Source organism: Cetorhinus maximus, chromosome 8 (genome assembly GCF_964194155.1).
Source record: "Cetorhinus maximus chromosome 8, sCetMax3.hap1.1, whole genome shotgun sequence".
NCBI lineage: Eukaryota > Metazoa > Chordata > Chondrichthyes > Lamniformes > Cetorhinidae > Cetorhinus > Cetorhinus maximus.
In genome coordinates this window covers 25,177,968-25,194,835 of record NC_135886.1, presented here as the reverse complement: position 1 = coordinate 25,194,835, position 16,868 = coordinate 25,177,968, and the positions used below count along the sequence as shown (strand labels likewise).

The window sequence follows — 16,868 nt, the reverse complement described above, 5'->3', positions numbered from 1 at the left end:
AATGAAATGCATAATCTTAAACATACCAAATAAATTAAGTATGAACTAAACAAACATTCCTCAGAATAGATGAATAGGTAAATTGAAGGGGAGTAAGAAAGAAAAATTGAAATATCAAAAGGATAAAAGGAAGGAGAGAACTCCAGGAGGAGTAGAGGAAAAGGATATTAGATGTGTAAAATGGAAAAAGAAAATGGGTTAAATATAATTAGTTAGAAGACTAAAATATAGAAATTATTGTAAAGTTATAGAAGACAAAAATAGTTGAAATCTTAAATATATTTTCTAGAACTATTCAGTAATAAGCATAATATTAATCTATTGAACTGTTATACTCCATATCCCAAGGGATTTTAAAATGTACAATGGATGTTTAATATTTTAAAAGGGACCTTATGATTAACAAGTCCTGTGGGCCTTATTTCTTGGGACGATGGAGGAGTCTATTGCAGAGAAGTGGCCATAAATGTTGAAGAATAATTGGCATGGTTGAGGATCCACAGGACTGGAAGCAAAGACACATAGTGATGCTATTTAAAAACTGCCCAAACTTGAAGCAGATAATTGCAGTCTCAACAGATCAACATAAATAATAAGAAACAGAAAACATGAGTACAGAAGTGGAAGGTCTTGCTTAATTTACTTGAAGACTTCATCAATGCAGCAAATAATAACATTTATTTCAATTTGCAGTATGCTTTTGGCAAAATTTACACAAAAGCCCTCTGAATTAAAAAAAAGTCCCACAAGAATCTAGAAGTAAAGCATGTGATTGGATAATTAAAGAATTATTAAGGCTGGAATTCTCTGGCCCCCGCCACGATGGGTTCCCCCACAGCAGATGTGGCAAGCCATTCAAACACCCATTAACTTGGACGGGACCAGAAGATCCTTGGGAGGGGGGAGTTGTGCAGAAACTCCCGGCCTTAGATACCAAGAATTCTTGTGAGATATAGAATTTCAGTCTGGAGTATGTGCTTGGTGGTGTCCCACAAAGCCCTCCAGATTCAGAAATCGTGCTTTTGGATTGGAAAATTGCATATCTCCCACCATTATTTAAGAGAGGGAATGAAAAACCAGGATTGTATAGACCTGGCAGTTTAACGCCAGTTGTGGGAAAGTTACTGGAATCCACCATCATGCAGAGTGTGACTGACTACTTGAAGAAGAATGAGCTGATCAAGGAAAGTCAGTAAGAATTTGTGATGGGTATGCCATATCCAACTAATCCTAGTTTAATTTTTTTTAAGTAAGACACTAACATGTTGGACAGGGTGCTATCTTTGGATGTTGTCTTTATGGATTTCCAGAAGGCATTTGATAATGTCTTGATTAAGAGATTATTAGCAAAAATAAAAATGCAAGGAGGTAACCGAGTGACATGAGTTTGGGAGGAAGGAGACAGTGTATAGGATAAAATAACTGTACTCTGGTGAATCTGGGCTCAAAACATAATTGAAGTATCAGATTCACTGAAGACAGTGTATACAACCAAGCAAAGATTGCCTTTCAAAATTTTAAACAATACTTAAAATTGATTAATATAATCAGTTTAATCATTGTCCTTCTTGCTTTGCTATTAGTTACCCACTTTAAATGAAGATTTTTTAGGGAGGAGGAAGCTCAGGAAAGGAAAGTAAGTCTAAGTCAGCAGCTTGACAAGGCTTCATATAATTTTACTATATCAGTTAAGTGAAAATTACCAATTATTTGAGCTCAGTTGCTGGTTGGAAGTAGGGAAAGCAAGAACACATCTGATTGAATGCATATTGGATGTCAATTTATTACCATGTTTTCCTAGTGTAACAACAGCTCGCATTCATGTTCTGGGATAATATTGGGTGATCAGCTTGCAGGTAGCTGTAGTGATATCCTTGTGTTATCTATATGTAACACAAATAGGGTATGTGGATTCCTTTCATTTGAGGATTCCTGGTGAGTTTTATTTATAGCTAAATCTGTACAAGTAGTAGAGCAAACTCTTGACATCTTGCTGTCTAGGATACTACAGTGCAGAGAGAGAGAGAGACAATGGCTCCTGGTCACATAATGACATCCAGGTACCTAGCGCATCTGCATTTTGAGCTCCTGAAAGGGACATCACTCTTAAAGCAATATTACAACATCCCCTTTCTTTTCCCAAAGATAAATATTGTACATTACAAGTGAGAAACATAGACATTGAGTAATAGTGAACTTAGCTATACAGCAATAGGTTTTGTAAGCTTTGCGTACAGAAGTTAATGAGAGTAAAATTTATGAATTTGGAAGTTTAGGTGTCCACATATCATTTTGGTGGTTTGACAACTCTTCTAGATCTTGTTATGGTGTAACTTTCTGGAGATGTGGAGGTTTTGCCCTTTCCTCTTCTTGATTCACAGCTGTGTTGTCGGTGTGTTGATGTTCCATCCCATTGTCACCATCTGGGTGTGCTCTTTCGTGTTGGCTGTGCACAATTGGCATGTTGTGCATTTCTCTTAGCTGGCTTCTGTTGCTCAACTTTGCTCTGTTAAATGTTATGACTTCATAAGACCTGGCCTCACTGCACACTTTGGATACTTCTGTGGGTAACCATGTTCCCATTGTGGACTGTGCGATCCTGACCTTCTGTCCTACATGTAGCTGAGGTAGTTCCGCACCTGCATGCATCATCTTCATCCTTTCTTGTTTATCGAGAAGTGTGTCCTGCATCTCACAGAATTTGGATAGGTGATGGCTTGGCAAGATCATTCCAATTTGTCTCCCAAACATGGTCTCTACTGGTGATGATAAACCCAAATCCAGAGGTGTAGCTCAAAGGTGCAATAATGCGACACCGAAAATCTTGGGCTGTAACCTCCTAGCTCCCCAGCGTAGGATTTGGGGGGGTACCCCAAAGAAGTGCTGGAGAGTCCATCTGGGAAGTTCCTAGGTAAGGGTTTGCATGGCAATTGCCCAGAAGCGCTAACATGCTCTGGACCATTGCGCTGTTCTGGGAACCAATCGAAAATTAGATTTAAATTGCAAACGTCAGATGGTTCCGCCAGAGTTATACCAGTAGTCACTCAGAGAAAGTTAGAGGGATTAAAACCTCTTCTAACTTCTGGGTAACTATTGTAAAGGCACAGACTGATTTCCCCCCCACCCCCCCCCCCCACCCCACACAGACCTGACCCCCTGGGGGACTCGCCACCCCTGACTTACCACCCCCACCGTGGTATTCCCCATCCACTGACACCCCCATGGGACTTCCTCCACCCGCACGGCACTCCTCACCCGACACCAACCCCCTGCCCCCTCACCAAACGGGCCCAACTCTTACCCCGCGACCTGACACCACCACCCCCCCCCCCCCCCCCCCCCCCCCCCACCCCCAATGTCTGACCCATAGCCCCAAAATTCCAACACTCCCAGTGCCCCAAATGTCTGAGACCCCACCCCCGATCCCCCCCCCCCGATGTCTGGCCCCCCACCCCTCCGAATGGCCAGTCTGCTCCAGCCCCTCCCGATGTCTGACCCCCCCCCGCCACCACCTCCTGATGTCAGATGCTCCCCCCAGCGTCCGACCCCCCAGCTTCCCACCCCTCGAATGGTCTGCCTGCTCCACCCCATCCCGATGTCCAACCCCCCGCCCCTCGATGTCCAACACCCGCAGCCCACCCTGATGTCTGACCCCACCCCCCCCCCCCCAACCTCCCCAAATGTCCAGCCCGCTGTAAAGCCCTCCCAATGTCCGACTACCCCACGCCAGCCCTGATGTCTGACCCCCTCCCCCATCCCCATCCCCACCCAACCTCCAAACACCCCCACCCCTCATATCCTTTACACTTACCTTGGGCACTTATTTTTCCCCTGGCCTAGTCAATTTCAATGGGACCTTTAAACATACCTGCTTTACGGCAGCAAGTGCTGTAAAAAAAAATTAGGTCCTCCTTCAATTCGGCTTTGCTGAACTTCAGAGACGGCTGCACTGCCTGCATCTCGCCTGGCCTGAGTTGGAAGGTCGGGCAAGACAGGCAGAGAAGAAATTTGGCATAGGTAGGTGGGCACAGAATGGCAATTCGACTCTGATTGCCACTCCAAGGAAGTTACGGTCCCTTGTTTTGTTGTCCTACACTTCATGATAAGTGATTTGACAGTGTGGACTATCCACTCGGTGAGGCCGTTAGATCGGGGTTAGTGTGGTGAGGTTGTCAAATGATTCACGCCCCATTTGGCACACATGTCCCTGAAAGGTCTGCCCATATAGTGTGGTCCATTGTTTGAAATTATTTCATCAGGCATACCAAACAGACTGAGTTTTGCATTCAGCGTGTCTGCCATGGATGCACTTGACAGGTGCCTGCCTGCCTGACAATTGGAAATTTGGTGAAGTAATCAGTGACTAAGGTAAAGTCGTCTCCATTTACGGTAAATAGCTCAGTGGCGATTTTGGGCCAAGGAGGCTCGTGATGGTGTGGAGGTTCTTTATGTTGCTATGGCTGTGGCTGGTGGCTCTGGCATGCCTCACACATCTTCACCAACTTCTTGAATTCACTGTTAATCCCTGGCCAACAGACCATATCACGTGCCAGCCATCTCCTTCACTCCATGCCCATATGTCCTTGGTGTAGTTGTGACGATATGTCCTGTTGAAGAGCTTCAGGCACAAATACTTGTTTCCCTTTGAAAATTATACTTCTCAAGATACTGAGCTCATCCTTGCACGGCCAGAAACCTCTGAGGTTGACTGGCAGCTCTTTTATCATGTTGAGCATTCCTTCTATGATAACTTTCCACAGTGTCTTCAGTTGTGGATCATTGGCTGTTTCTATTTGAGGTTGATCATACTTGGGCTGACCAAAATGCAATAGTTCGATTTTGAGCACATCATCCACCTCAATGTCCATGCTACCGACTTGTAGATCCAGTGGAATGTCTGCATTCTTGTTCAGATTCTGCAATCTGCTCAACGTGTCCGAGGTGACTATTTTAGTACTAGGTTTGTAGCAAATGATGAAGTCGTATCCCTGTTCTTTTACAAGGATTCATTGTAGTTGAGGTGGTGCACTTGTCATTGGTTTGTGCCAGATCACCTCCAGTGGCTTGTGATCAGTTTCCACAGTGAACTGCTGACTGAATAGGTAAGTGTGGAATCTTGTGATCCCAAACACCAGACCAAGTGTCTCAGGCTCTATGTTGGAATAATTGGATTGTGCTTGAGATAGGCTTTTGGATCTAAAAGTAATCGGTTTGCCATCATACATGATCCACGCTCCTTGTCCTTTCTGCGAGGCGCTGACTTCAAAGATTGTCTTCTTCCTTGGGTCTTACTACTGTAGGGGGCAGGTGTCTGCTGGCAATGATTGTTTGAGAGACTTGAATGTATGTTGGTGGCCTTCCTGCCACACATAGTCGGTCTTTCTTAAGTAGCTCTCTCAAATTGTCAGAAAAGTTTGGCATGTATGGTGCTAAGAAGTTGAAAAATCCAAGGCATCTCTGTAGGTCTTCGTCCTGTGGGGTAGGCACATGTCTAACATCTTCGACTTTGGCTAGATTGGGATTGATTTGCAACCTGAATAGAGGGAGCCAAAGAAATTTGTCTGCCTCACGTTCAACTGGCACTTTATGCTGTTGAAGACGAGCCCCTCACAGCGAGCTACTGCCAATAGTGCATGAAGATTTTTTTAAAAATTCATTGACAGGATGTGGACGTCACTGGCTGGGCCAGCATTTATTGCCCATCCCTAATTGCTCTTGAGAAGTTGGTGGTGAGCTGCCTTCTTGAACTGCTGCAATCCATGTGGTGTAGGTACACCTGTAGTGCTGTTAGGGAGGGAGCTCCAGGATTTGACCCAGCGACAGCGAAGGAATGGTGATATAGCTCCAAGTCAGGATAGTGAGTGGCTTGGAGGGGAACTTCCAGGCGGTGGTGTTCCCATGTATCTGCTGCCCTTGTCCTTCTAGATGGTAGCGGTCATGGGTTTGGAAGGTACTGCCCAAGGAGCCTTGGTGAGTTTCTGCAGTGCACCTCGTAGATGGTACACACTGCTGCCACTGTTCATCAGTGGTAGAGGGAGTGAATGTTTGTGGAAGGGGTGCCAATCAAGTGGGCTGCTTTGTCCTGGATGGTGTCAAGCTTCTTGAGTGTTGTTGGAGCTGCACTCACCCAGGGAAATATTCAGTTACACACCTGACATGTGCCTTGTGGACAGGCTTTGGGGAGGCAGGAGATGAGTTACTCGCTGCAGTATTCCTAGCCTCTGACCTGCTCTTGGAGCCACAGTATTTATTTATATGGCTGGTGCAGTTCAGCTTCTGGTCAATGGCAACCTCCAGAATGTTGATCATGCTCTTCTTTGGTTTTGTCCATCACAGCAATCTCATCGGCAATGCATATGCATCCAGGCATACTTTCTGTTATCTTGTCCGTATGCTGCTGGACAGATCTTGACTGACAGATAAGCCGAAAGGTAGTCTCTGGGAGCAATATCTTCCAAATGGTATTCTGAAGGTGGTGACTTTCTGAGATTCCTTAGCTAAGTAGACTGATCAGTACCTATGTTTGGCATCCAGTTTGGAGAAGAATTTAGCTCCTGGGAATCTGGGATTCAGTCCTCTAGCATTGGAATCTTGTGTGAGCATCTCTTTAGGGAGAGGTTTAGATGTCTCAGGTCTAGACATAACCTGATCATGCCATCCTCCTTTAGAATGCACGTAATTGAACAACACCAGTCTTTATGGTAACGCACATGGCGGATGATGTCATCCAGCTTGCACTTAAGCTTTCCTTGTATGTAAACGCTGCACTTTCTGGGAGGGTCAATTGATGGAATTGTGTCTTCTCTGAGGTGCAGTACAGCATCATCTTTGAAACCACCTATGGCTTCGAACCTGTCTGGGTACAACTGTTGTAGCTCCTGTACGGACATAATGCGAATGTTCTTGGGTCTCTTCTGCTGCCATTGGTACCTTGGTGGTCTTGTGGATAATCACAATGTTGAGATCCGTACAAGCTGTCATTGCTGGCCCACCTGTGTCTACCAGGTAAAATATCTGTGGTTTCCATGTCGAATTGCTATAGCTGCATGGCATTGTTAGTTTATCAATGCAAGCGATTGGGGACCCATTGTATGCAGTCAATTTAGCAAGTGTCGGTTGTATCATTACTTCCAATGGTCCAGATACATGTTTTTCAGATTCAGACTGGTAGGATATTTGCACTAGCTCCCGTGTCAGTCTTCATCTTGAGTTTACGTTTGCCAACTTTCCTTGGGCATATGACGTTGATAGTGGCAAAAGCTTCCAGTGACCTGACTCTATCCACGCAACGTGTTACATTGACAATGTGGAAAGTCTGTTCGTCCTCTGGTCAAAAGCTGTTCCATTCTGGCTCTTGGCTCGGTTCTGTCTTTCTGTGACCTTCGAATCTGGGCTTGCGTTTGCACAGGTCTCTGGCACTGCCCTTGCTGCTATTGCCATGCTGCTGCGCCTATCTTCTGTTTGTTTGTCTCCTATTGTGCCCTCTGGCTCTATCCCTGGAGTCTGATTTCTTTCATAGGTGGGCCCAGTGTCCTTTTGCACCCCATGCCTTGCACAGATCTTGGAATGCAGGGCAGCTTCAGGGTGGGTGTGACAAACCACACTTACCACAGAGCTTGCTTGTTTTTTGTGGCCTGTATTCTGCCGATACTGTTAGCTGCACCTAGTGCTGTGGATGCTGTTGTCGGCTACAATGCCTTCGTACTTCCTGCCATCTCCTAGCAGCGCATCAATGCTGTGATCATTTAGGGGTCCCTTTGGAACGCTTCAATAAGTGTTGAGGCAATCACCAGCTCCATTATTTGCTCCGTCAATTCGGTCTTTGAAAAGTTGCATCTGTTGCTCTTGCTACAGCATCTGCTGATGAATTGGTCCATTGATTCCTGTGGCTGTTGCCTGTAGGACATCAATTCTGGGCGATGAATTCTAAAATTTACTCTTGTGCGAAGCTGATCTTCTCGCACTTTCCAAATCTTTGTAGGATCTTTTTGGTCCTCTTCAGATAAGCCAGATGTATTAACTCTGAGTAACCCTTCGTTACCAGTTACTTTCAGTATTTTCATGGCTTGCTTATCCGGTTTTGCAACTGCTCGGTCTATGAAGCATAGCTGCATTCTTTGTTTAAGAAGTTTGAATTCAGGTAGGACATCTGTAGCCTTCCAGTTCCTGCTGGGGGGGGCTTGGTATCCATCCTCCTGCTGTTTTTTGAGCTTTTTCAGACACTGTTGGTATGCAGGAATGTTCTTATGCTGTTCTTTTGGATTTTCCGACACTGTTGACGTACAGGAATGTTTTATGTGCCTCCAGCAATGTACTTGCCGTGCTCTCTGCTTTTTGTTTTTTCCCTTGCTTTATAAGTTTGCTTTTTGCAGTCCTCGCGTGCTTTCAGCATTGTATTTGGCATGCCTTTTTTTTTTATTTTTTGTGTTGTATTTAACTCTGTGCCCTGAGCTCTGTTCCAACTGCCCTTTACTTTAAGTAGCGCAATCCTGAGGCAGCTGGCTGCTTGCCTGGACTTGCTGAGCCCAAAGGTACTCACAGCTTGTAAAGTAAGTGAGCCTTGTTTTTTTCCGTTTTTGGTGCTTGTTTTCATCTGTTTTCTGTACCGTGGGAATTTCTGGAATGCTTTTTAGCCTTGCCTGCTGATTCTCCCCTTGGTCTTCAAGCTTGTATCCTTTGTTCTGATTCTTCACTTCAAAGAGAACAATCACCACTGCACACCATGTAGTGATATCCTTGTGCTATCTATGTGAAACACAAAAGAGGTATGTAGATTCCATTTGCTTGCAGATCTCTGGTGGGGTTTATTTATGACTAAATGAGCACAAGCAGTAGAGCAATTTCTAGACACATCCTATTGTCTAGAATACTACAGGCCTGAGAGAAAGAGAAACAGTGGTTCCTGGACACATGGTGACATCCAGCTACCTGTTTCATCTGCGTGTTGAGCTTCTTAAAAGAACATCAGTCTTCGAGCGATACTACAACAGTAGCAAGCCACTTCATGGAGTCATTGAGGCTGAATGAAATAAAATTGATAGATTCCAGGATGTTAATGTGCAACAGTTTGAAGACAAATAACCATCTCTTTTTTTTCTACGATCAGTTCCTCTGGTCAGGTGATTTCAGGTGATGCTTGTGCCAGCACAGCCAGTCGCACTGTGAGTATTGCACAAGGGGAGCACCAGATCAATCAGATTGCACTGAATCCTGCTGGCACACTCCTCTATGCTGCTACTGGCAACTCTGTTCGGATCTGGGATCTTAAGAAGTAAGGCACCTTTCCTGAACATGTTTCATTGTTTTATTTTTATGTCGTGTACAAGTAATTTTAACCTTTCTCTATTTGATGAGATTGGAGATTCTTAAATAAAATGTACAGCTGATATGTTTGATTCTTCATTATTGATTATTCTTTGTATTTAAAAACTATATTAAAGATGATGAACTTATGAAATAGGCTTTGTCCTTCAAAAAATGAATCACCTGCTGATTCCCAAAGCCGCTCAAACATATACAAGGCAAAATTCAGACTGCTCCTTACTTGCCTGATGGAGACAGCTGCAACAACACTCAAGAATCTCAACATCCTACAGGACAGAGAAGTCTATTACCTAATCAGCAATTCATACACTAGCCTAAACACCAATCCCCTCCACCATGAGCATTCAGTGTGTACTATCTACAGAATACAGCAGCAATTTGCACAAGGTGCATGGGAATACCATTGCCTCTACGATCTTGTCCAAATCACACAGCACCCTGAATTGGATACCATTCCTTCATCACTACTGGTTCAAAATACTAGTACTTCCTGCCTAACAGCATTGTGGGAGCACCTTCACCACATGGACTGCAGCAGTTCAAGAAGGCAGCTCACCACCACCTTCAAGGATAACCACAGATGGTCAATAAATGCCAACCTTGCTAATTAATTCACAACCTGAGAATTAATTTTTAAAAATCAATAATTTCAATGGATGATAAAACTTGGGGGAATAAAGTGTTATTTCTTTTTCTTAGAATTTTGCTTTGTAGTGTAATTCAACTGTTACATTAGCTTGTATTCTTTCAGAATGCTGCTTTCCTCGGTTTGCAGAATCTTAGTTGTCTCACGCACTTCACTCCGTCTGGCCCTCTCAAGTATTAGTTTTTTTTCTTTGTCTTCATGTAGAATTCAACCTGTTGGGAAACTCACAGGCCACACTGGTCCAGTGATGTGCCTCACGGTGGAGAGAATGGCAACAAAACATGACCTGATCATCACTGGATCCAAAGATCACTATGTGAAGGTAATGTTCTTTGAAATCTAAACACAGCATTATAAACCACTACCTCATGCACTCCCAGTAACAGCCCTTCATTATGTTTAGACTAAAATCTAAGATGGAGAGAGTAGCAATTTACCCTTTAGGTTTCTGTCATTTGCAGCATTAAGTTACTGGTGTAATGAAAAATGAGCAGTATTTTAAGTATATTTTAGCATCATGTTATACAGTCAAGTTACTATGGATTATTTGCCAGATTAACAAAACTCAATGATGTTCCAGGTTATATAAAACCAATTCAGATTGAAACTGGTACTATCTTTTTAAATTGGTATTGAGTTTAACCTTATTGTAGAAATTCATCTTAGAACAGATTTATTGCCTACTGAAGCACACATTTGTTACAGCTGGTATTGTGATGATCTAGCTTCAGTTCACAGATCAAACTGTTACTGGCTGTTTCAGAAAACAGCCATTCCGGAAATAATGGGCTGGATTTTCATCCTTGAGATGGTAGTGGGAGTCGGGAAAATTCCTGCCTCAGCTTGCCCATCTCAGGAGAGAGTGCCAGGAAGGATGGTATTTTCATTGTGAGGTGGTAGGTCCAGGCTGCAGTGGGCCAGCCGACCTGGAAAAGAGTTCAGAGGCAGCCACAGGATCTGCCAGGTGCTGACGTGGGCTGTTTAAAAGGCCTGCCTCAGTGCTGTAGGACTTTGTCCCGTTAAAATGAAAAAACTAAGGCCCTCTAGCCCTTAACCCCTCACCCCCCCACATGCCCATCCATGCCACTACATGCCTCTCACCCACCCACTCATGCCTCCATGCCAAGGTATATCCAACCCACTCCTTATGGCCCCTCATGCCAAGCTATGCTACTTCTATGCCCATTCACCCATTTTACACTATATAGAGGCAATGATCTTTATAGTGACGCTAGTATGTGTAAAAAAAAACTTTTAAAAAAACTTTTAAAAGTGGCTATTCGTTGATAATTTTCCATTTTCTGAAAAAAAAATCACCTTTTTACTACAGGTCAGTAAAAGTGTCAATCATCCAGACCCTTTAAAGTATTAATATTTGAAACTACAAAGACTTGAAACCTCTTTATCTTGTGTAAATAAACATTGTACAATTGAACAAAGAGGTCAGAGAACCTGAGCTATCAATCAAGCAATGTTTTCCTGGGATTCAGGTGTTTCTGTGTCCTCATTGATTTCTGGGCTCTTAGCCAAACCTCATCATACGTTCTTGGCGGAGAGCCCAGACAACCATTAGAGTACTGAGCCCCTGAGAAACCATTGCTTGATTGACAACCCTGGTTCTCTGATCTCTCCTGACCCTTGTACAATGTTTATTTACACAAGATAAAAAGATTTTAAGTCCTTGCAATTTCGACTATTAATAGTTTAAAGGGTCTGGATAATTGACACTTTTCTTGGCCTTCAGTGGAAAGTTAATCAATGAATGGCTTTTTAAAAAGATTTTTTGACACATCCTGTTGTCCCTATAGGGCTGAATGGTTCTATACAGTGTGTGGTGGGTGAATGGGCATGGAAGTGCCGTAGTTTGGGAGGCATGAGGGGCCATGGGGGTTTTACGGGACATACCTTGGCATGGGAGGCATGAGGAGGACCTTCTGAACATACCTTTCAAAAGGTTCCTTCATGCAGACTATGGTTCATAACACCTTTTGATGTGCCGTGAACCACGACTCTTTGAAAAGCTGGCCCGACTCCATGAAAATTGCGGAGGACGTGCCTATCTCCACAATGGAGCCGGACAGGTCGGGATTGTAGTGTGTGGGCTCGCGACCCGAACCAGCCCACCCCCTTAAAAGGCAGTCCTGAAGATTGGAACGCCGGGAATGGGGTCAGAAATCCCGGAATCGGGTCCCGGCCGCCATTTTCGCCACTTCACAGAATCTCCCCAGCTCCATGAAAATCCAGCTCCATGTTTCTTCAGAGTTTAATCTGAATTGAGGTTTCTTTTAATTACATTCTGAAAATGTTTGGATCTATATTAATTTATTAAATATTAACAACTATGTATCTGCTCTATAGAAGTTTGAAATTGCTGAAAGCACTCTCGGAAATGTTGGTCCCACCCATAATTTTGAGCCTCCACACTATGATGGAATTGAATCTCTGGCAATCCATGCAGATATCCTATTTAGTGGATCTAGAGACAATGGAATTAAAAAATGGGACCTGGAACGGCAGGAACAAATACAGGTACAAAAATGAATCTCTGACCCCTGCAATTGGAGCAAAGGACTGCAGCTTATTTTTAAAATTCATTTTCTCCTTGTTGCTTCAGATTTTCTGATGTAATAAACAGAAAACGTCTAACTGTTCACTATCATATCCAGGGGAGACATTCCTGCAATGTTAACACCCCCATGTAGTTATATGATATGATATGATATACACAACAATTTTTGGACACACTTATCTTGGCTGCTGTCATTAATAGTACCTGCACTTCTATAGAATGATAAATCATGCTGATCCAGTTTTGAACTTGCAGCCAATTCTACAGTAGAATACCCTTTAATAAATTTGAGTACTATGGACATATTATGGCATAAATGTATTTTTAATATGCCCATCCATATTTGGGCAGACATTTTGAAGATTATTGGTGGGACATCTATCAGGCACGTTTGCTGCAAAGCATTCCCTCATCACCAAAGCTATCACTGGGATTTAACTGGGACTTAGATAGCAAATAGAAATGTCCATCCTCCTGTTTTAAAGAATATATTTTCTGTTATAACTTAATCTTCAATAGTAGTAATTTTAAGAAATATATAATGATACAGCGAATATCTATTTAAAGATATTTTGTGCTTCAGAATTTCTAGAGAAATCTGTTAATTTAGGTGAATAATGTTTTGTTACATTTTGATAAATGTATTTAATTTTGTACTTTCATTTCATTTAGCAAATTCCTAACGCTCACAAGGATTGGGTATGTGCTTTGGCATTTGTACCTGGTCGTGATCTATTGCTGAGTGGTTGCCGAGGAGGAATGCTTAAAGTTTGGAACATAGACAATTTTACGCCGTTGGGAGAGATCAGAGGCCATGACAGTCCAATTAATGCCATCTGCACAAACTCCAGCAGGATTTTCACTGCTTCAAGGTATGCCATGAACACTCATGCAGGGTTACAGGAATCAATTAAAGCAGTGACTCTGCCAAGAAGGACATAGTTGTTTAATGAGGGGGAAAAATACTGCTGCAGGGTTTCAGAAAGTGGACAGAATCTTAGTTCTGGTCAATGATAAACTGGTTAAAATGTTCTTTTTTTCAGCTCTGCAGTGTAATTTAAAATGCCAAATAAGTATTGACAAGAATATTTGCACCTGGCACAGTTCAATTTCATTTTTTTTTAAATTGACTGTTTTAGGATGCTTGAATTCTTAAGCTTGAGTCAAGAATTCCTGTTTCTTTTAAGTTTCATTTAAAATGTTGAGGCATTATAACATACAGAACTCCATTCATAGGAAAGAGAAGAATATAATAATGTATGTCCTAAAAATGTGTTCAAAAAGATAGAATCAACACATTGTACTGTGGTATAAATCTGATATTTTAATTTTTAATGGAAGTGTAGGCAAGAAACCAAAAAGTGGTTTTAACCAAGGCTGAAAAATAAATGGATCATTCAAATCAGTTTGTTAAAAAAATCATTGGTAAATTTAAGTTTGCTAAACTTTTAAATATATAGAAAGAGATTATGCCCTGTGACCTTATCAGAAAATATAAGCTGTGACACTAGAGGGAAGAAAGCTTAAATAATATGTTTGGAGAGCAGGTTAGATGTTGAGAATTAAACTGTTTGATATCCAATACAAGACAGAGTTTCTAATATGACTAAACTGCTAACACCAACCGAATGGGCATGGGAGATGGTTCATAGCTATTCCAGAAACAGACATTACATACTGCGTCGATATCCTTCCCTGAAGATGGACAATTTCGTTAAAATGATATTAATATAGTGATCAAAATTATTTTACTGGTAAGGGAATTTAAACTTAATTTGCTTCAAAACCTTAGAGGTAATTTAAAATATAACTCGCATGCGGACTTTTTTTTCCATTTACAAACACCTCATCCAATGATACACATCACATTCACATTTATTATTATGTTGTTTCCAAGTAATGACGTGATGGTAACAAGGTATGCTTCTCCTCCTCCCCCACCAATTGTGAACAAGAGTGCCAACACCCTTTTTCATACAGCAAAATAGGTTTGCTTCTCATTGAGTTTTCCTCAAGACCCTTTCCTTGCATTCGCTGTGTACTTATATACAGTGGGATACCTGAATATCTCCTACTGGTTTTATATACAACTTGCGATCATCAAATATTAGCGTGTTGTGACATTAATATATTTACTGTTCTCATCGATGGTTGGACTCTTCCAGGAACAGCTGCTTTCACAGTTTTAGAAATAGATAAGGGCAAGAAGATTGAAAGCCCACATTATGAGCATGGTTCTTTGGCTTAATGGTTACACACTCTTAAATGGGTTGCTCTTGATTATTGAAAAAAACTTTGTATTTCTATAATTGTGCCTTAATCTAACCTAGGAGAGCATTTGGTGCTTTTGCTGAGAGCATAATAGAGGACAGCCTAATTTCATGACATAGCTATATACTTCTTATTGAATGTTCAATAGCTGGATGAAAAAAAGGAGAAACCTTTATTTGCAGTTCCTATGTTGGGCATCAACAGTTCCTTGGGTCTTTTTTCTCTCTCACATCTTCCAAACTTGCATTATATCCCTTTATCTCTCTTTTTCTCTTTCCTTTCTGCTACAGCGATTGCCGGGTGAAGCTATGGAATTATGTTGCAGGCCTTACTCCTTGTTTGCCTCGACGTGTCCTTGCCATTAAGAGCCATGCCAGTAGCATACCTTAATCTCCTGATTTCTGCTCTGCTCCGTACTTGATTCTTCTTTGCTGCTCATTGGTATGGTGATTTGTCTTCTAAGCCTTTCTGAATAACAGTGAAAACCATAAATTTCATTATTTTGAAAATTAAGTCCAGAAGGTTTTTTGAAGCTGATATGCATTTTAATGACACACAATTTAGTTTCTCCTGGTATCCCATTTCTTCACATTCCCCTAACATTGGGTTATTCTGTGGCAGATGATTTTTTTTTGTTAGATTCAAGTATTGACGCGCTTTTCTGAGCATTTTTAGCTTTTTAAGACAAGAGGTGCTACCCATCATGTTAAGGAATAAAAAAGTTCTTCCACTGGAATATTGAACGTCCACTCAGTGGACTGAAATATGAGGTTGAATTTTACCAGCCCTCTGGAAAATCCCAGTCATAGGGCTGGATCTTATGTGCCCTGGTGGATGTGTTTCCTATAGGGGTGGTAAAATGGCATGGGCGGGCTCACCCCTATAATACAGGGAGGGTGGGCACCAAAATCGGCAACCTGCCGGCCATATTAAAATGACCATTTGAGGGTCAATTAGGCTTGTTATCAAGCCTGTTGACCTGAATAATACGCTGCCCACACCATAATATGTTTGGCGTGGGCAGCAGGGTAGGAGTGGGAAGCCTAATTCTTAACCTCAAATAGTTAAAGGGCAGCAAGATAGGTGGGGGAGTCAATCTTCAGGGGCTGCCCTTTGCCGATCACGGGGTGGTCCCCCTTACACAGAACCTCCCCCTTCTGTCCTATCCGCTCCCTCGCTTAAACCCACCCTCTACTACAAATTGCCCCTCTCCCTAACGCTACCAGACCCTCTCAGCCCAAGACCTTGGACTTAACTGTTCCGGGGACCCTAGGCCTTGGGCTCCTCTCTCCAGCTGCAGTCCAGGCAGCTGCCAATGACTCCCTGCTGGCGCTGCCAGGAATGATGGAGCTGCTGGCCAATCGGATTGGCCAGCAGCTCCAAAAGGCAGGACTTCTGCCCCAATGAGAGGTGGAGGACCCACTCAGCCCTCGTTAATGAGCCCCCAGCGCTTTAATGCGGCGGAGCTGCTCGGCATGTTGTCGGTTGGCTTCACTCCAATATAGTTTCTGGGTGGGGGTGGGGGTGGCATGCTGTCTGCAACCCAGTATTATTCAGCCCATTGACTCGAGCCAAAATCCCTCTTCGACCTCTGCTGCCCGCACTGGCAAATCTGTCCAATTTTCAACCTACTTTTTACAGAAGCATGTGAAATCCAAATCAATACTTGAAATTCATTTTGAGCCATACATCTGTTCATGCCACCTTCAAGTAGGAAAGCATTACAATTTTAAATGTAACTCAGTCATCCTTTATCTATTACATCCCTTCCATGTTCTACTATAACCACTGAGGTGTGGGAATAATATTAACACCAAGTAAAATCTGCACATTTATTTCAAGCATATTTCCTTCCATCCCCTTTTTGTTTTATATTCTATATTTTTTCATCCATGCATCTTCATGCTGATTGTTTCATCCCTGAATGCACACAATTCTTGAGCTTTGAATAGCTGAACAAAATCTGTGAAGGTATATGTTGCCTGGAACTACAGCGTACAATTAGTTTTCTTCTAAACTGTTGACAGCAGATACCTAATTGTGTGAAGGGTGTAATTA

The 16,868-nt window shown here is 42.5% G+C and overlaps 1 protein-coding gene across 4 annotated transcripts in view; it reads left to right on the top strand.

Annotated features, from left to right (window-relative positions):
- Positions 1-16,868, top strand: part of kif21b (kinesin family member 21B) — a 168,717-nt gene that overhangs the window by 144,690 nt on the left and 7,159 nt on the right. For all 4 annotated transcript variants that reach the window (XM_078546599.1, XM_078546601.1, XM_078546598.1 and 1 more), the window contains 4 exons: positions 9,107-9,271; positions 10,175-10,292; positions 12,329-12,499; positions 13,212-13,411. In XM_078546599.1, coding sequence (XP_078402725.1) covers positions 9,107-9,271; positions 10,175-10,292; positions 12,329-12,499; positions 13,212-13,411 — 654 coding nt within the window. The remainder of the gene's footprint in view (positions 1-9,106; positions 9,272-10,174; positions 10,293-12,328; positions 12,500-13,211; positions 13,412-16,868) is intronic.